The sequence below is a fragment of the Hemicordylus capensis genome, chromosome 2 (genome assembly GCF_027244095.1).
Source record: "Hemicordylus capensis ecotype Gifberg chromosome 2, rHemCap1.1.pri, whole genome shotgun sequence".
Lineage (NCBI taxonomy): Eukaryota > Metazoa > Chordata > Lepidosauria > Squamata > Cordylidae > Hemicordylus > Hemicordylus capensis.
Genome location: NC_069658.1, coordinates 238,029,632 through 238,047,450, shown reverse-complemented (window position 1 = coordinate 238,047,450; position 17,819 = coordinate 238,029,632). Strand labels below are relative to the sequence as shown.

Genomic DNA, 17,819 nt, shown 5'->3' with positions numbered 1-17,819 from the left:
TCTGTCTGCATTTGCCACCGGCTCGTCTGGTGGCTACTCAGGGACGGGCCTTCTCCGTTGCTGCCCCGAGGCTTTGGAGTGCACTCCCTGGTGAAATAAGAGCCTCCCTTCCCATCGCTGACAATTTTTAAAAAGTCTTTAAAGACGCATCTGTTCACCCAGGCTTTTAACTGATACTGTTTTGATTGTTTTTAATGTTGTTTTGTTTTTAAAAAAATTAAATTATTGTTTTAAATTTCTTGTTTTTGTTTTTATTATTATTATTACATTTATATCCCACTCTTCCTCCAAGGAGCCCAGAACGGTGTACTACATACTTAAGTTTCTCTTTCACAACCACCCTGTGACGTAGGCTAGGCTGAGAGAGAAGTGACTGGCCCAGAGACACCCAGCAAGTATCATGGCTGAATGGGGATTTGAACTCGGGTCTCCCCGGTCCTAGTGCAGTACTCTAACCACTACACCATGCTGGCTCTTTTAACTAATGTTTTAATGTTTTTATCTTCTTGTAAACTGCCCAGAGATGTACGTTTTTGGGAGGTATAAAAATATGTAAAATAAATAAATAATGATAAAAACAAATATTTGTGTGATAGTGATGAAGTCATCATCACAGCCAAGCACCACACATGCAAGAGTGACACCATGGGGATTCTTCATCTAGAGAAGTTTTCTATTTCTGTGTACATGGACACGCACACACTGCTCAGGGACATAGCAAGGTTGGAGTGGGCCCAGAGACAAGATTTTAAAATGGGCCTCTTGCTGATATACACACACAAACCCACTTCACAATATATCATGCACTCACACTTACATCCCCATTATGAATACGGTGAATATCTAGTTCACATTGAATCTAGTTTTTTTACTCTCTGCTCCTGCCGATCTCCAAGAGACGCAACGTAATTCATAGGGGGTGCAACATGGGCGGGTGGGGAGTCATGTGATGTGCCTCTGGGGGCCCCCTCGAGGCAGTGAGGCCCCAAGACGACTGCCTCCCCTTGCCCAATAGTAGTTACGCCCCTGACACTGCTCCTGGGCTATTCTCCATGCTGAGAATCTTGGATCAACTGGCTCAGTATTAGCTCTGATTGGCAGCCGTTCTCCAGGCTTTGAAGACAAAAGGAACATTTCCCAAACCTGTCCCAAGATTATTCGAAAAACAGGAGATCATAGCAGGGATTGAACCTGGAACATTCCGCCCACACAATACATTGGAGGGGTTTTGCAAGTCAGCAGTAAGCTGTGGAGGGCTCTGGGTCTGATGGCAGTATGAAGAGGCCTTTGCTGCAGTTAGACCATTTCCCGCCTAGCTCCTGACTGACTTCACCGACAGCAGGCAGCGTTCCAGAGAGAGGAGGGTCTTTCCCAGCCCCACTACCAAGGACTAATCCACATTTCCTGAGTTTGGGTAAAAGTAGGGTTTCGGAGTTCTTGTGCTCCCTTTGTTTCTTCGTTCGGCAGTGCACGATGTCGGCTGTTTCCCACAGGCTCCCTGTTTGCTAAGGGCTCCGTCTCAACCGGGAGCCACGGAAGGATCTCCACTGACTTCTGAGATGGGTTTCAGCCCCTCAAGCTTGCACATCTATCGCACTAGCACAGCACGAGCGGGACTAGTAGCGCTGGCAAGATCCGTCCAACTTAGCCCTTCTGCTCCCCCGGGGCTGTGCTAGGGAGGCTGGACCCCTCCCCGGCCACCCGCCAGCCACCCTCCCTTGAAACACAGGCAGCAGGCGGGATGCCGAGGAGGAGCAGCAGCAGCGGAGCGGAGGGAGCTCTGCCCGCTCCTGATGCCGCCGCCTTCTCTGCAACACAAGCATCGACGTCTGCCCGCTCCTGATGCCTGATGTGGTATCCTGGTCTTGTGGTAGCAAGCATGACTTGTCCCCTTAAGCTAAGCAGGATCTGCCCTGGCTGCAAACAAAAGGGAGACTAGAAGTGTGAGTGCTGTAAGATATTCCACTTAGGGGATGGAGCCGCTCTGGGAAGAGCATCTAGGCTCCAGGTTCCTTCCCTGGCATCTCCAAGATAGGGCTGAGAGAGATTCCTGCCTGCAACCTTGGAGAAGCTGCTGCCAATACTGAGCGAGATGAACCTATGGTCTGACTCAGTATATGGCAGCTTCCTATTTTTTAGGAGAGGAGAGCTGGTCTTGTGGTAGCAAGCATGACTTGTCCCCATAGCTAAGCAGGGTCCACCCTGGTTGCATATGAATGGGAGACTTGATGTGTGAGCACTGCAAGATATTCTCCTTAGGGGATGAAGCCGCTCTGGGAAAAGCAGAAGGTTTCAAGTTCCCTCTCTGGCTTCTCCAAGATAGGGCTGAGAGAGATTCCTGCCTGCAACCTTGGAGAAGCCGCTGTCAGTCTGTGAAGACAATACTGAGCTAGATAGACCAATGGTCTGACTCAGTATATGGCAGCTTCCTATGTTACTATGTCTGTGCTGTGCTCTGACTTTTGCAGGGGCAAGGCAAACAGAGGGTTAAAGAGAGCGAGTGGCGAGTCCTAGAGTGGCCCGGAAGGCTGTGCAATTCAAGAATTCCCCCTCATACCCCCACGGGAGAGGAGTCTTGGCTTTTCCCTCTTGCCCGCATCAGCCTAGTCGGAAGACCTGGTGAGTGCAAAGGGCATGTGGGCTGCAGCCGCAGGGAGGGCAATGGAAGGAGGGTGGCGGTGGAGCTAGGAAGTGCTCAGGAGGGGAGCTCCGGAGTGGCGGTGGGTAGTGGCATTCTTCCTGCCCGCTGCCCCGACGTGCCCACTGGGGAGCTGCTGTCTCCCGCCCAGTTTCGTCCTCTGAGCCCTGAAGAGAGGCAAAGGCAAGGTATTAGCAAACTGATCCCCAGAATGCAAAACCAGAGACAGCACCCAGAGGGGCCCGGGCAGACTCGGTCTCGAGGGTGAAGCGAGTGGGGTCCACATTCATAAGTGGGCCTTTGAAAGAGAAGAGGGGCTGTGCATTGGATCAGCCCCTTGATGCACAGCCCTCAGGCGTGTGGGATGGTGGCGGCCTACGATTTCCCAGAGCAAAGAGCGTGTGGAAGTGGTGCTGGGCAAAGAAGTGGGGAGCAGGCACTGGGAAAGCTCAGGTGAAGATGCCTAGATAGTGGATAGGGAGAAAAGGCAGAGGGTTGGCTCCCTGTGTGTGTGGCGGGGGCTGGAAAAAGAAAGTGAAATCTCTCTCTCTCTCTCTCTCTCACACACACACACACACACACACACACACAGACACAGGTCACCCCCCCACCCCCGGCCATATTAAGATGTTATGTCGTACAAGTGTACAGATGTTTGTACACTTGCACACATGTTGTTTATCTAAATGTATTTATTTGGGATATTTCTGTACCACCCTATATATAGCTCTCTAGGTGGTTTACACAAGGGAAGAGTATCTAGATTCTAAGTTCCTTCCCTGGCATCTCCAAGATAGGGCTGAGAGAGATTCCTGCCTGCAACCTTGGAGAAGCCACTGCCAGTCTGTGAAGACAATACTGAGCTAGATAGACCAGTGGTCTGACTCAGTATATGGTAGCTTCCTTTGTTCCTAAAGAGGAACTGAGAGATCCCCTACCCAACATTGAACCCTGGGACAGCCATACGCTGAGTTTCTTTGACTCTGGTGTTGCTTAGCCAGGAGATCCTGATTGTGGAATCTTGTGGGAAGGCATCCAGACAGCCCTTTGGAAATCTTGGAACTGCTTTCAAAAGGGTTTACCCTTCTTGATTTATTAGACGGAGAAACCTTGGTTGCTAATTTGGATCACTCACTCTTGTTTCCAAAACCCCTTTCAGCTATAAGGATGTTATACTGCAGAGCATGTAATGTGTTGAGTTGGTAGGTCTGAAGAGCTCCATCTGCCTGGTCAGTCCTTGCTTTAAGAGAGGAACTTGCCGAAGAGCAAGGAGATCTTGCAGGATTCCTAAAAGCTACCTTGGACCTGAAGCAGGAAGGGACCCTCTTGCCAAACAGACTGAGAGCAGTGAGCAACTCTGGGAAAGAACTGTGCAGAAGATGCTGAGTGAGGACGCCACCAACTCAGCTGCAAAGTGCCGCAGTCCCAGACAGTTCTGTTATCACGAGACCGAAAGGCCCTGAGAGCTTTGCAACTGAATCCACTTTTTTTGCTGTCAGTGGCTGAAGCCAGAAAAGCATACAAAGGCTCAGGTCTTGGACTTGGTGATTCTGGAGCAGTTCCTAACCTTCCTGCCCCCAGAGATGCAGAGCTGGGTCAGAGAATGTGGAGCGGAGACAAATTCTCAGGCAGTAGCCCTGGCAGAAGGTTTCCTCCTGAGCCAAGCAGAGGCCAAGGAACAGGAAGAGCAGCAGGTGAGAGCATCTCTTTCATCCTGGTACCTCCCAGGGACTGAAAATATATATGAGATCATCCTAGATATCTCCATTGTTAATCCATTTCAGGACAGGGGAGCGAGAGTATTCCAGTAAGGCTGTCTCAAGCTTTTTTGGAGATATTGATATCCCATCTTTTGATTGAAAATCAAGAAGATATGCATTAAAGTAAATGTAAATGTAGTAGAAATCAATTGGGACAAGAAAAGAACAGTGAATAGAGCTGCACAATCTACCACTATCCTCAGCTGCCTCAGACACTCTGAAATAAACTTCCCTCTGCCTTGTGCCTGAAATCCAAGAGAGACAGAACAGAGGGGACCTCTCTGGGACAAGAGCGGCACCATCTTGGAGCCACTAGTGAGAAGGTTTTGTCCAAGGTGTGATGAAATGGGGGTTTTGCTTACTCTAGAATTTCAGGTAGAGAATATTGGTTTGTATTTACATATGAGGTAAGGTATAGGATTGTGCTGGAGGTTTTCTTTCATCATTTATTTTTCAGAAACATATATACAGTTAAAATAATACAAAATATAAAAGATCCATTATAAAATATTTCACAAATCATCTAATTAAAACATAATGACAATTCTAAATGTTCACACAACTTTATGTAATTTTTCTTTATCCCATTAGATTCATTTGATCCACAGACAAAACCCGGTTTTAAACAGTATTACACAATATAATTAGCCCACAGTCTTTCTAGTCTCTTACTGTTAATCCTAAGTCTGACAATAAAATTTAAAAATAGTAAGCATGTTATTGGAAAAATGTCCACATGACTCAGATCCAAGGATACCATGATATGTTCAGACAATTTGTGTTGCACTAAAATATTCCATATCTTGTCAAACCAAGTACTAATAGGAGGCTTTTTGTTCTTCTGATATAGTTTCTTGCTATAACAAGTTTAGCTGATGTTGCTAATTGTATAATCAAGCATTTTGCACTACCAACCAATTTCAGATCATCTAAATCCGGGGCATCAAACTGCCGGCCTGTGGGCTTGCATCCAGAGTGGCTCCATCCCCTAAGGGGAAGATCTTACAGTGCTCACACTGTAAGGAAGAGAGTGAGAGAAAGTGGCTATGTGCAGCCTCCCAGAGGTGCATTGGAATCAAATCTGGCCCACCGCTTGCTTTGAGTTTGACACCCTGATCTAAATAATTTAATAAGACGACCTTTAAATCTAGTTGAAATTGAGTATTGGTTATATATTTCTAAACTCTGAATCCAAATTTTAAGATCCTTGGACAACTAGAGCACATATGAGGATTAAGTCCCAATTTCACTGCATTTTTTCTAACATGAAGAATTATTATTAAACATATGTCACAATTGGAGTGGTGTTCTACACTATCTAATAATCACCTTCACATTTAGTTCCCTAATATCCAAACATTGTGATTTAAAACAGGTTTGATTCCATATTTTTGTCCAACAATCTGATCCCAACACTTTATCTAAATCTAACTTCCACTCTTTCATATAATTATGGATTTTTCTGTTCCATCTACATGTTTTTGCTATTTTGTAAGGAGTAGTTATTGAGCCTTTTGAATAGAAAATATTATTTATGTTTTTCAAAATCCACTGATTTACTACCCATCGCAGAAGTTTTCAGATAGTTCTCTGTAACACTAACATTGTTATAGTGTGAATTCTCATTAACCGTGACAGATTTAATTTTGAACATTGCAACAAATCTTTCTTAACTTTAAAACAGAACTTGTCTTTTTAAAGTGGCATACTTCATTGTCAGTTTCTGTCTGAAGATAGAATTGTTGTGCCAATTCAACAAAGCTACCCTGAAAGGCTCCAGAGCTTGGGGTCAGTGCTGAAAGTTTCTTCAAGTACGAATATGAATATGATGAATATCTATATACCGCTTTTCAACAAAAGTTCCCAAAGTGGTGTGTGTGTGTATAAAAAATAAAAAAAGGCTCCCTGTCCCCAAAGGGGTCACAATCTAAAAGAGGAACATAAGATAGACACCAGTAACAGCCACTGGAGTGATGCTGTGCTGTGGTTGGACAGGGCCAGTTGCTCTCCTCCTGCTAAATAAAGAGAATCACCACTTTAAAAAGGTGCCTCTTTGCTCAGTTTGCAGGGTGGTGGCAGTTGATTTAAACCGATGGTGAGGTGTTGCACAAGATACCTTGAGGGAAGATACAGCAGTGTCCTATGGAAGATCTTAGTGCAAGGGTAGATTCCTGTGAGAGAAAGCAGTCCAAATTGTAAACCATCTGCTAATTCCTCCCTCCATTCCCTCTTTGTCTTTCAGGGCCAGAAGCCATCCAAAGTAGAAACTGATTTCTCAGTGGCAGAGATGGCTTCTTTAGACCATGAAGAGAGGAGACCATTCCGGTGGATTGTGCAAGCAAGTGAAGGAGGTGCCACCTTGCTGGGTAAGGAGTCCCAGGGTGAACTTGCCCACTTGCAGCTCAAAGGCTGGTTTCCCAGCAGGCTGCTTGCTGATCATCACTTTCCTCTCTTTGGTAGATGTTAAGAGCAGCAGATTTCCTGGCCAGAGAGTTAAGGAGGCATATTTTAACTTGATCTCATTCTCTTGAATATAGCCAATATTCATCTGCTGCTTTTACAGCCTCTTTGGAAGGACATTTAGGCAGCAGCTGAAGACATGTTTATTCTCAGTGGCTTTTAATACTGTCCGATTTCAGTCTTTGCATGGTGGCTGATTGAATCTCTTATCCTAAGTAAGCCTCTAGTCCTTTCTTCATTGGGAGGCAGAATTTCCTCAGAGTTTTGAAAGGCTACCTACCCGTTTCCTGGAATAATTATTGGTACTTTCTCAGATCCAACCACCACCTTCCCTTCGTTAAGTCATATCATATCATCACTCGTCTGGCTAAATCCAGTGCAAGATGACTCTGTTTCATAAAACCGGGATCCAAAATTCCCTATGTCTCCTTCTGGAATAACACAACTCTTGGCTTAGGGGCTGGCTTCCATTTGTAAGACGAATAGCTGCCACCCTAGAAGTCTTTGATTTGTTACGGTCAAACTCCTTTAGGCTTAAGAAGTCCCCCTTTCTTTTCCAGTGCTAAGAACATAAGCCCTGCTGGATCAGGCCCAATCCAGCGGGATTTGAAGGGATATTCCTCCAAGGCTCCTGGCATGGAAATTTGCCTGGAACCTATTCCCAGCTGGGCAGTAAATGCCCCAAAGCCATTGCTTGCAGTGTATGATCTCACGAGCAAGTAGTCTGCCAGCAAAAGCCTGTTGAAGAGGGCTGCACACCCAGCCTAGTGTAGTAATGGCCTGGGTCCTTTTCAACTTATCTTCTTCCATGGCTTTTTGACAGGCGGAGGAGGCTTTCTTGAGGTAGTGGCCCCTTTGGGGGTGGGGTGTCACCATTTGGTCAAGACCTCCTTCAGGGGTTTCCTTAGTGGGGTTCTTTTTTATTCTGGGTAGGAGTTGGCTGCTCTCCTCATGGGGATTTGGTACAAACCCCGATTCCACCAATCTGTTGAAATATAGATCTCAAGGAAACCTTCTCACCTAGCTAGCTGGAATTCTACCCACATCTTTCACTCATGAGCATACATACCCACATTCAGAATAGGAAGGGGGCTTTGGGGAAGAGAGGCATATTTACCTGCCACAGGCTGGGTATGAAAACTTACACACGTGATTTCCTTTCCCGCATTCTTCACCAACTGTTCTGAGGGGATACACAGAACCCCCTCGTAACACAAGTGAGTTGCCTCCAAGCTCCAGTTACTGGTGAATGTTCACTCATGGTGCACGTGGCAATTTCTGCTTCAGGGATGTTGTCCAAAATCACCAGTATTGGTGGGTTCTTCTCTCCAAGAACCAGACATCTGTCAACTGGATTTGAAGATGGTTACAGGTGTTGGATTCCCCATGAAATGCAACTGGGGAACCCAACATTGATGCTGGGAGTGGAACTTGCAGCTCGTGCCTGAAGTACACACTTGCTGGAAGCTGAAGGTTGGCATCGCCTTACTTGCCACCATGACGTGTGAAGCAGGGCAGTAAATAGCTGGTGGGGATTCTGGGAACTGTGAAAGGGGGAGGTTATAGTGGTGGATCATTTAAGTCCAAAATGATCTTGGACTGGGGAGACCTGAGTTCAAAGCCCCGTTCAGTCATGAAACTCACTGGGTGACTCTGGGCCAGTCACATATCTCTCAGCCTAACTTACCTCACAGGGTTATTGTGTGGATAAACATAACCATGTACACCACTCTGAGCTCCTTAGAGGATGAGCAGGACATACATTTTAAAATGAAATGAAATAGAAATAAACTATCGGGGAGGGCAAGTCTTTGCCATAGCAGGTTTCATAGAATTCTCTAGCAGATGAAGCTGGTATTGTCCACCTTGTCCAATGTTGTGTGCTCTGACTGGCAGTGAGCCTCCAAGGTGTGATTCATAGGACTTCCTGGCTCCCTTATTTCTGATTCTCCCTCAGCAGATTGAACCTGGGTCTTTATAGCAATAGCACTTACATTTATATACCGCTTTATAGCCGGAGCTCTCTAAGCGGTTTACAATGATTTAGCATATTGCCCCCAACATTCTGGGTACTCATTTTACCGACCTCGGAAGGATGGAAGGCTGAGTCAACCTTGAGCCCCTGGTCAGGATCGAACTTGTAACCTTCTGGTTACAGGGCGGCAGTTTTACCACTGCGCCACCAGGGGCTCATTTATGCTTGAGGAGCACCCCAAAATCAATTCCACAACACCCCCCAGGCTGCCAGTTAGAGCAAATGGACAGGGCCTGATTTATTCAAAAGGATCAGGTTCCCCATGATAATTTTTTTAAAAACCAGACAGCAGTAATTGGGTTTCTTCTGTGACTTGAACTCTATTTCTCCCTCATTGGGAGACACTCTTTATTTTATCCCTGCAGGTGATGGAGGGGAGAGTGAGAAAAAGGATGAATTGCAGAGGAGGAAAAGGGAAGCAAAATATTTGTGGGAGGAAAAAGCTGTTTCTTCTGAATGCATGGATGTCTCTGAAATTCCAGTCCAAAAAAAAGATTGCAATGGAAATGGAAGGAATAAAAACCCTCAAAGTGTGAAACTCATAAAGAACAACTCAAGTCTTCACACATATCAAAAAATGAATACAGAAAAGAAAAAATATGAATGCTCAGAATGTGGAAAGAAATTCAGCCTCAGGCGATATCGTACTTTCCATCAAAGAATCCACACAGGAGATAAACCACATCAATGCTCAGAATGTGGAAAGAGCTTCCGTTTGAGAAGGGACCTTATTAATCATCAGAGAATCCACACAGGGGAGAAACCATATCATTGTTTGGTTTGTGGAAAGAGCTTCAGTCAGAAGGCTAACCTTACTTCCCATCAAAGCATTCACACAGGAAAGAAAACATATCATTGCTTAGAATGTGGAAAGAACTTCAGCTACATCTCACAGCTTACTTGTCATCAAAGAATCCATACAGGGGAGAAACCATATCAGTGTTCAGTGTGTGGAAAGAATTTCCGTCAGCAAGGACAACTTACTTCCCACCAAAGAATCCACACAGGGGAGAAACGATTTAAATGCTCAGAATGTGGAAAGTTCTTCAGCTACATCTCACAGCTTGCTTGCCATCAAAGAATCCACACAGGAGAGAAACCATATAAGTGTTCAGAATGTGGAAAGAGCTTCCGTTTGCAAGGACAACTTACTTCCCATCAAATCTTCCATACAGGGGAGAAACCATATCAGTGTTCAGTGTGTAGAAAAAACTTTAGCTACATCTCACAGCTTACTTGCCATCAAAGAATCCACACAGGGGAGAAACCATATCACTGCTCAGAATGTGGAAAGAGCTTCCGTTCAGGAAAGGACCTTGCTAATCATCAACGAATCCACACGGGGGAGAAGCCATATCAATGTTCAATGTGTGGAAAGAGTTTCCGTCAGCAAGGACAACTTACTTCCCATCAAAGCATCCACACAGGGGAGAAACCTTATCAATGCTCAGAATGTGGAAAGGGCTTCAGCCGCAGCTCACATCTTACTTGTCATCAAAGAATCCACACAGGGGAGAAACCATATCAATGCACCATGTGTGGAAAAAGTTTCAATCGGAGCACAAACCTAAAGAAACATCTACCTATCCACACGCAGAAGACAGAATATCAATGCTCAGAATGTGGAAAGGGCTTCCGTTTGAAAAAAGACCTTACTTCTCATCAAAGAAACCACACAGGGGAGAAACCATATCAGTGCTCATAACGTGGAAAGAACAACAGCTAGATCTCACAACTTGCTTGTCGTCAAAGAATCCACACAAAGGAGAATCTGTATCAGTTCTTGCTCTGTGGAAAAAGCTTCAGTCAGAAGGGTAGCCTTTCTTGCCATCAAAACATCCACAATGGGTAGAAACCATATCAAAGTTTAATGTGTGTAAAGAGTTTCAGCTGCAGCTCACTATGTACTTGATGTGAGAAATCATGTCAATGCTCATTCTGTGGGGAAAGCTCCAACTGGAGCTCAGCCCTAAAGATCAAAAAATCTACACACAGAAGAGACCATATCAGTAGTAGGTAGCATATTGTAAGTATACTGTGGAGACCCAGTTTCAGAGACCTCTAAGCCAGGAAGCTTGGTGGGCTAATGTGAACAGAAAATGAAATTTAGTTATTAAAAAATAATGGTTTAAAATAAGAGTGAAGATGCTTTAAACATCAGTTTGTGCTTTAAAAATCATTCAAATTGCCCGTTATGGTGTCCATCTTAACTTAGGCATTATATTGCCTGTTAAGACTTTGAACAGTCTTGAATCTTATACTGACTTTAGTAATGAGGCATACTTTGCCTTGGCTGTTTAGCTTGAGGTTGAGCTCTCAAGAGGAATGTAAAGGTAAAGTGTGCCGTCAAGCCAATTTTGACTCCTGGAGACCACAGAGAGCCCTGTGGTTGTCTTTGGTAGAATACAGGAGGGGTTTACCATTGCCTCCTCCTCCTATGAGAAGATGCTGAAAGGCATCATCCTTTATCGCTGCTGCCCAATAAGTACTAACAGGGATTCGAACCGGCAACCTTCTGCTTGTAAGTCAAGCATTTCCCCACAGTGTCACTTAAACAGAAATCTAATAGGTTCAGTTTCCCTAATGATTGGCTAGAAATATCCCAATAAATTTCTACCAGATGCATCTCCAAAAAGCACAGTGCACTGCTTCCCCAAAGTGCCAACTGTATATAGTAGATGTCCAGCCAGAAATGCAACAGGAGGACCCCAGTCCAGCATTTTTTGAGGGAATCTTTTTTGCTGACATGTTTCCACCCCCTTAATGGGGACAGAATCAGCTTTACAATTGGAGATGAAAATATTTGTGAATTACTCCTGCTCCTTTATTTGGCTGAGCTCTGAATGGATTGGCTGCTGCCCTGGTTGCCCAGTGTCTTCTCCTGTCATATTTTTTGTCAGAGATGCCTCCTCAGTTTGCTTTGTTTCTGAGTGTAAAGTATATCTAATTACAGTATCAAATGTCTGTGAGGTCCACAGATCAGTAAGGAAAATAAACGGTAATGCCTATGCAATCTTTTCCGTTTGCAGGTGCTTTTTATTTTTCAGGTTTGAACACAGTTCCTCTTAAATGCTTCAGAAAGTATCAAATGCTTGATCCTATTAACTGCAATTCCTCCAGTTGCTTTTAACACTTTTGGCTGAGGTCTGAGGAGATTCTGTTCTGAGTGACTTTGCAGGGCTGAAACTGCCTTACCAGCATAGGAATTATTGGAGGAGTACACCTGGATACTGCAACAATTCATGCTGCAAAGATTGATGAATTGTCTTCGTGTTCATTCATGACTTGCCCTCTATTTCCCTTTCTATCTCCCTTTCTATCTATCTATCTATCTATCTACAGGAGAAGATTTTAACTCCTTAAGGCCTCACTTTTAGTGAGGCCTTAAGGAGTCAAAATCTTCTCCTGTAGATCCAAACATCCCCCTTATGAATGTGAATAAATCAGATAAAGTATGCTGATTGGAATTGAAATGTTTTCCAATTACTGGTTCTACTAGGGGCAGAGCCACCATTGTGTGAACGAGTTCAAAGAACCCGGGCTGCCAATGGAAAGGGCTGCCAAAGCCTGCAGGGGTGTGTGGCTTGGGCTCTGGAAGAGTCCCGAGTGAACTCCCCACACCCGGGCTCTGGAGAGACCCATGAGCTCTCCCCTGCCTTTTTCAGACAGCGTTTGCTGCCTGACAGCCTTTTATTTCCCTTTCTCTTCCTCCAGCAAGGGAGAGAAAGGGAAATAGATGTTGTCAGGCAGCAAGCGCTGCCTGAAATGACAGGAGGAGACCTCGCTCGAGCTATCTAGAGCTCGAGGCCACGCCCCTGTTGCATATGACATCACCTAGTAAGGTGTTAACTCTCTTGCGAGAGGATGAGGGGAGTTTTACAGTTCATCCTAAGTCCAAAATGACCTCAGATGGCAGATAACTCGTAATAGCTATTTCTGGAGTCTGCTTAGCCAGTCCGCTACATAGAGAGAGGGTGTGTGAAGCTAATCCCTCTTTGCAATTTGTGTTACTTGCAGCCCAAATCTAGGGGCGACCAGACCACTGCCAACTAAGCGATTTGTCCCCATGTATAACATGGACTGGGAGCTCACGTTGCGGTGCAGCTCCTAAGCATAGCAAAACTGCAATCTCCAAGCCTGGAGATGCAGCTGCAACCAGGGAGGCTTCTGGGAGTGGGCAGAATAAGCTCAGCTGGTAACACTGGACATTGGGCTGGGTAACAGATACAGCCAGGTAGAAATTCAATAGGTGCAGCTTCTCCAAACACTTCCAAGAGATGCTCCTAATGAATTTCTGCCTGATGCATCTAAAGAAGGCAGAGTCCACCTCAAACCACATACCCCCATGATTAGCAGACACTCCTGTAGTTAGGAATCATTTTTATGAAATCATGTGGGGGTGTGGTTTGAAGTGGCTCAAGGATTTTTTGGGATGTGCAACAGAAAAGGAAAAAGATTGTGCCGTCGAGTTGGTGTCGACTCCTGGCGACCACAGAGCCATGTGGTTTACTTGGTAGAATACAGGAGTGGTTTACCATTGCCTTCCTCCCACGCAGTATGAGATGATACTTTTGCTGTGCCACTGAATGAGCATTTGTCTCCAGCACCTTCCTATATCACTTTTGCCTGATATGGGTGACTACAAATATATATTGACTATATCTGGGAAGCACACCTCCGGGGATCTGAACTAACTCTTGCTCCCTGGATAATCTGCTTCCCCACTTCGCCAATGCAGCTGGACCAGTCCCTTATTCGTTGAAACATATACTGGGCACTTCTAGCTGGGTAGGCAGCATGTTTGACAATGTCCTGTGCAGCAAGAAAGCAGGACACTGTGCTACTACAGTGGTAAAGTCTTCTGATCATTGGAGTATGTGGTTTATGGTATCTCAAGGTTTGTTTTGGGGTGCATCACCTTCAGTTTACTAATGGTAAGTGTTGCCAGGGAGGCACGGTGTGTCAATATGTTTTACATGAAAACAGCACCTTGGGCTAGGCTGAATCATTGTGCATTTGATAGAGGAAAGTCTCCCGGTCATGGAGGGTATATGATATGTGGTGTACACTGGGGTGTCATGGCATGAAAACGTTATTCCTTATTCAGACTGCATATGCAGCTCTACTAGGAACTAACTTCAGTCACATGATGTGACATGTTAATCAATTCTACAGGTGAAACTCGGAAAATTAGAATATCGTGCAAAAGTCCATTAATTTCAGTAATGCAAATTAAAAGGTGAAACTGATATATGAGACAGACGCATTACATGCAAAGCAGGATAAGTCAAGCCTTAATTTGTTATAATTGTGATGATCATGGCGTACAGCTCATGAAAACCCCAAATCCACAATCCCAGAAAATTAGATATTACATGGAACCAATAAGACAAGGATTGAAGAATAGAACAATATTGGACCTCTGAAAAGTATACAGTGTACTGTGCTTGCTTGGCCAGCAAACTCACCTGACCTGACCCCATAGAGAATCTATGGGGCATTGCCAAGAGAAGGATGAGAGACATGAGACCAAACAATGCAGAAGAGCTGAAGGCCGCTAATGGAGCATCCTGGTCTTCCATAATACCTCATCAGTGCCACAGGCTGATAGCATCCATGCCACGCCGCACTGAGGCAGTAATTGCTGCAAAAGGGGCCCAAACCAAGTACTGAATACATATGCATGCTTATACTTTTCAGAGGTCCGATATTGTTCTATTCTACAATCCTTGTCTTCTTGGTTCCATGTAATATTCTAATTTTCTGGGATTGTGGATTTGGGGTTTTCATGAGCTGTACGCCATGATCATCACAATTATAACAAATTAAAGCTTGACTTATCTCGCTTTGCATGTAATGCGTCTGTCTCATATATCAGTTTCACCTTTTAATTTGCATTACTGAAATTAATGGACTTTTGCACGATATTCTAATTTTCCAAGTTTCACCTGTAAATTGGCATGTTAGTGCAGATCAAAATATTCTGATTTTTGAGAAGCCTACAATCTTTATTGCTTATAAATATGGCAATAGTTGATCTAATAACTTGAAAACATGGTGTGTGTGATCTACTTAATGAAGTCAACAAATGTGCTGAATTTCAAGGAGATTTGGTTTTTTTAAAATGCCACAGCTATAGCTGGTTAAAAAGAAAACTGACACTTTGGTTCCCCCGCCCCAGTCATTTGAACAGCATATCACAAATTTCTTGCAAGTTGGGAGGAAATGACCAATGTCCTCTGACAGGTTTGTTTAGGAGGAGTGCTGTGTTTGGTTTGGTGAAGTTCTGAGCTGCAGTTCACAAGTTATTAAGGTTTTCCTGCCCCATTTAAGCCAATAAGACGCAAGCACTGGCAAAGTTATGCAGGACATTAGTGTTTGGATGATGAAGCCAGAATACTGACACATTTTGTCAGTAGTCTGACATTAGCACAGGGAGTCAGCCATTGGATTCTGTAGCAGTGGTTCAAGGATCCTTAGGGGTGATGGAAGGTGAACTCTCAGGGAAGCAGGAGAGGGGAAGATATATTGGCAAAGCCATCACGTGCATATGACGCAAACACACTAACAACACAAACACATATGCAACATAACTGCAGAAAAATAAGCACTGATGCAATTCACAATCACACAAATGCACTGAGCCCAATGCACCACAACATAAAAACACAGGCGCAAGCCATGACACACAAACATAGATGTGACACACAACTTACACATGCACAAACAGATGAAAAACAAATGCATAGATGCAACCCACAACCCATAAATGCATAAACACAAACACAACACACAAATGCACAAACATTCAACACTCGATACAGAAATAAGTGCAACAAGAACATAAGAACAGCCCTGCTGGATCAGGCCCAAGGCCCATCTAGGCCAACATCCTGTTTCGCACAGTGGCCCACCAGATGCCGCTGGAAGCCACAGACAGGAGTTGAGGGCATGCCCTCTCTCCTGCCATTACTCCCCTGCAACTGGTACTCAGAGGCATCCTGCCTTTGAGGCTGGAGGTGGCCCACAGCCCTCCGACTAGTAGCCATTGATAGACCTCTCCTCCATGAAGTCATCCAAACCCCTCTTAAAGCCATCCAGGTTGTTGGCTGTCACCACATCCTGTGGCAGAGAGTTCCACAAGTGGATCACACGTTGTGTGAAAAATTACTTCCATTTGTTGGTCGTAGACCTCCTGGCAATCAATTTCATGGAGTGACCCCTGGTTCTAGTGTTGTGTGAGAGGGAAAAGAATTTCTCTCCACTTTCTCCACACCATGCATGATTTTATAGACCTCTATCATGTCACCCCGCAGTCGTCTTTTTTCTAAACTAAAAAGCCCCAGGTGTTGTAGTCTTGCCTCATAAGAAAGGTGCTCTAGGCCCCTGATCATCTTGGTTGCCCTCTTCTGTACCTTCTCCAGTTCAACAATGTCCTTTCAAAGATGTGGTGACCAGAATTGTACGCAGTACTCCAAGTGTGGTCGCACCATAGTTTTGTATAAGGGCATTATAATGTTAGCCGTTTTATTTTCAGTCCCCTTCCTAATGATCCCTAGCATGGAATTGGCCTTTTTCACAGCTGCCGCACATTGAGTCGACACTTTCAACGAGCTGTCTATCATGAGCTGTCCAAATAACACACAAGCATGCTACACATACACAGATTCCACACACAAGCACATACAGAGATGCAACGCACAATTGCACAAACAGACCAAACAAATGCACAAACACAGTCGCAACACACAAACAGATATAACACACAACAGCAATGTGTGCACACAACACAACTATACAAACATGCATACAACATAAATGCAGAAATGCACAATATCCCCAGACGCAACACAAAAACAGAAATGTTAATTCAACACATAAACTCACAAATGCAGGCACAACATAAAAACATAGAGACAATGCACACACACAAATGTGCAGATGCCACACAAAACACACAAGCATAGGCACAACACAATAGTGACATGCATACAATACACACCAATACTTACAGCTAACAAATGTTGCAGCTATAGCGAGTAAAGAAAACAGTTCCCTCTGTCTTCCTGTAGACAACATAATTGGAAGTAGGTCAAGGAGTTGACTGCTGCAGCCCAGGGGATCTGAGAAGGTAAGACAGCATTAATACGGTGGTCCATTCTCATCCAGAATTTTTGTAAAAAAGGACAAGATCACCAGTTGTGGAAGAAAGCAGTTGTGGAAGAAAGAGCCTTTACACTCATAGCCAGGGGTGGATTAAGCTTTTTGCCGCCCATAGGCAAAAAGGCTTTGGCCTTTTATCTTTTTTTTTTTTTTAAAGTTTGCCTTTTAAAATATAAGGTAAAAAGTGTGTGTGGGGGGGACTTTCTCCTCACCCACTCCACCTTTGTTGCAGCCGCTGCTGCCCACAGACAGGGGTGGCAAAATTTGAGGAGGGGCAGGCAAAATTTGCTGCTCCTCAAATTTGCTGCTCCTCAAACTGTAGGCAAATGCCTACTCTGCCTCTCCATTAATCCACCACTGCCTACAGCTTTACCAGCAGTTTGGAGTCAGCTTGGGGAAGGTGGCTGATAGTTGGACTGAGGGCTTAAGTCATCTGGTCATTACCTTAACAGCAGTGACCAGATGACATAAGCCCCCATCCCAACTATCAGTCTGGTTTTGTATAATCAAATTCTGGCTGCATTTGGTTTTCTTCCCAGCGCTTTTAGTATTAATTGATAGCTTTACATCTAAATGGGAAATAGCTCTGAAAATGAAATTGCATCAGCTGGGCACGTCCCAAGAAAACCTTATAGGGAGGGGTTTAGATCAGGCGATATGTTTTGTTAGGCAATGACTATTGGATATAGATCTGCAGGAGGAGTGTGCTCGACTACCAAGGGGAATCTGTATAGACTCTCAAAACTTCAGCCACAAACTGGCT

The 17,819-nt window shown here is 44.6% G+C and overlaps 1 protein-coding gene across 4 annotated transcripts; it reads left to right on the top strand.

Annotated features, from left to right (window-relative positions):
• Positions 1-977: 977 nt before the first annotated feature.
• LOC128347225 (zinc finger protein OZF-like) lies at positions 978-11,908 on the top strand. Of its 4 annotated transcripts, XM_053301533.1 has the most exons (5): positions 978-1,414; positions 2,469-2,619; positions 3,798-4,332; positions 6,641-6,764; positions 9,259-11,908. In XM_053301533.1, the coding sequence occupies exons 3-5, from the start codon at positions 4,222-4,224 to the stop codon at positions 10,596-10,598; spliced, it is 1,575 nt and encodes a 524-aa protein (XP_053157508.1). In that variant the 5' UTR covers positions 978-1,414; positions 2,469-2,619; positions 3,798-4,221; the 3' UTR covers positions 10,599-11,908. The 4 variants fall into 4 exon arrangements, with proteins under 4 accessions (XP_053157508.1, XP_053157509.1, XP_053157510.1 ...); XM_053301534.1 differs by lacking the exon at positions 3,798-4,332 and having other exon boundaries at positions 980-1,414; XM_053301535.1 differs by lacking the exons at positions 978-1,414; positions 2,469-2,619; positions 3,798-4,332 and adding an exon at positions 2,645-2,826.
• The last annotated feature ends 5,911 nt before the right edge of the window (positions 11,909-17,819 follow it).

Bases quoted from the DNA above. Each gene is read 5' to 3' on its own strand.
- LOC128347225 (XM_053301533.1), top strand. From the start codon at position 4,222: ATGCAGAGCTGGGTCAGAGAATGTGGAGCGGAGACAAATTCTCAGGCA. The intron at 4,333-6,640 runs GTGAGAGCATCT...TTTGTCTTTCAG, and splicing joins AGGAACAGGAAGAGCAGCAG to GGCCAGAAGCCATCCAAAGT. The intron at 6,765-9,258 runs GTAAGGAGTCCC...TTATCCCTGCAG, and splicing joins AGGAGGTGCCACCTTGCTGG to GTGATGGAGGGGAGAGTGAG.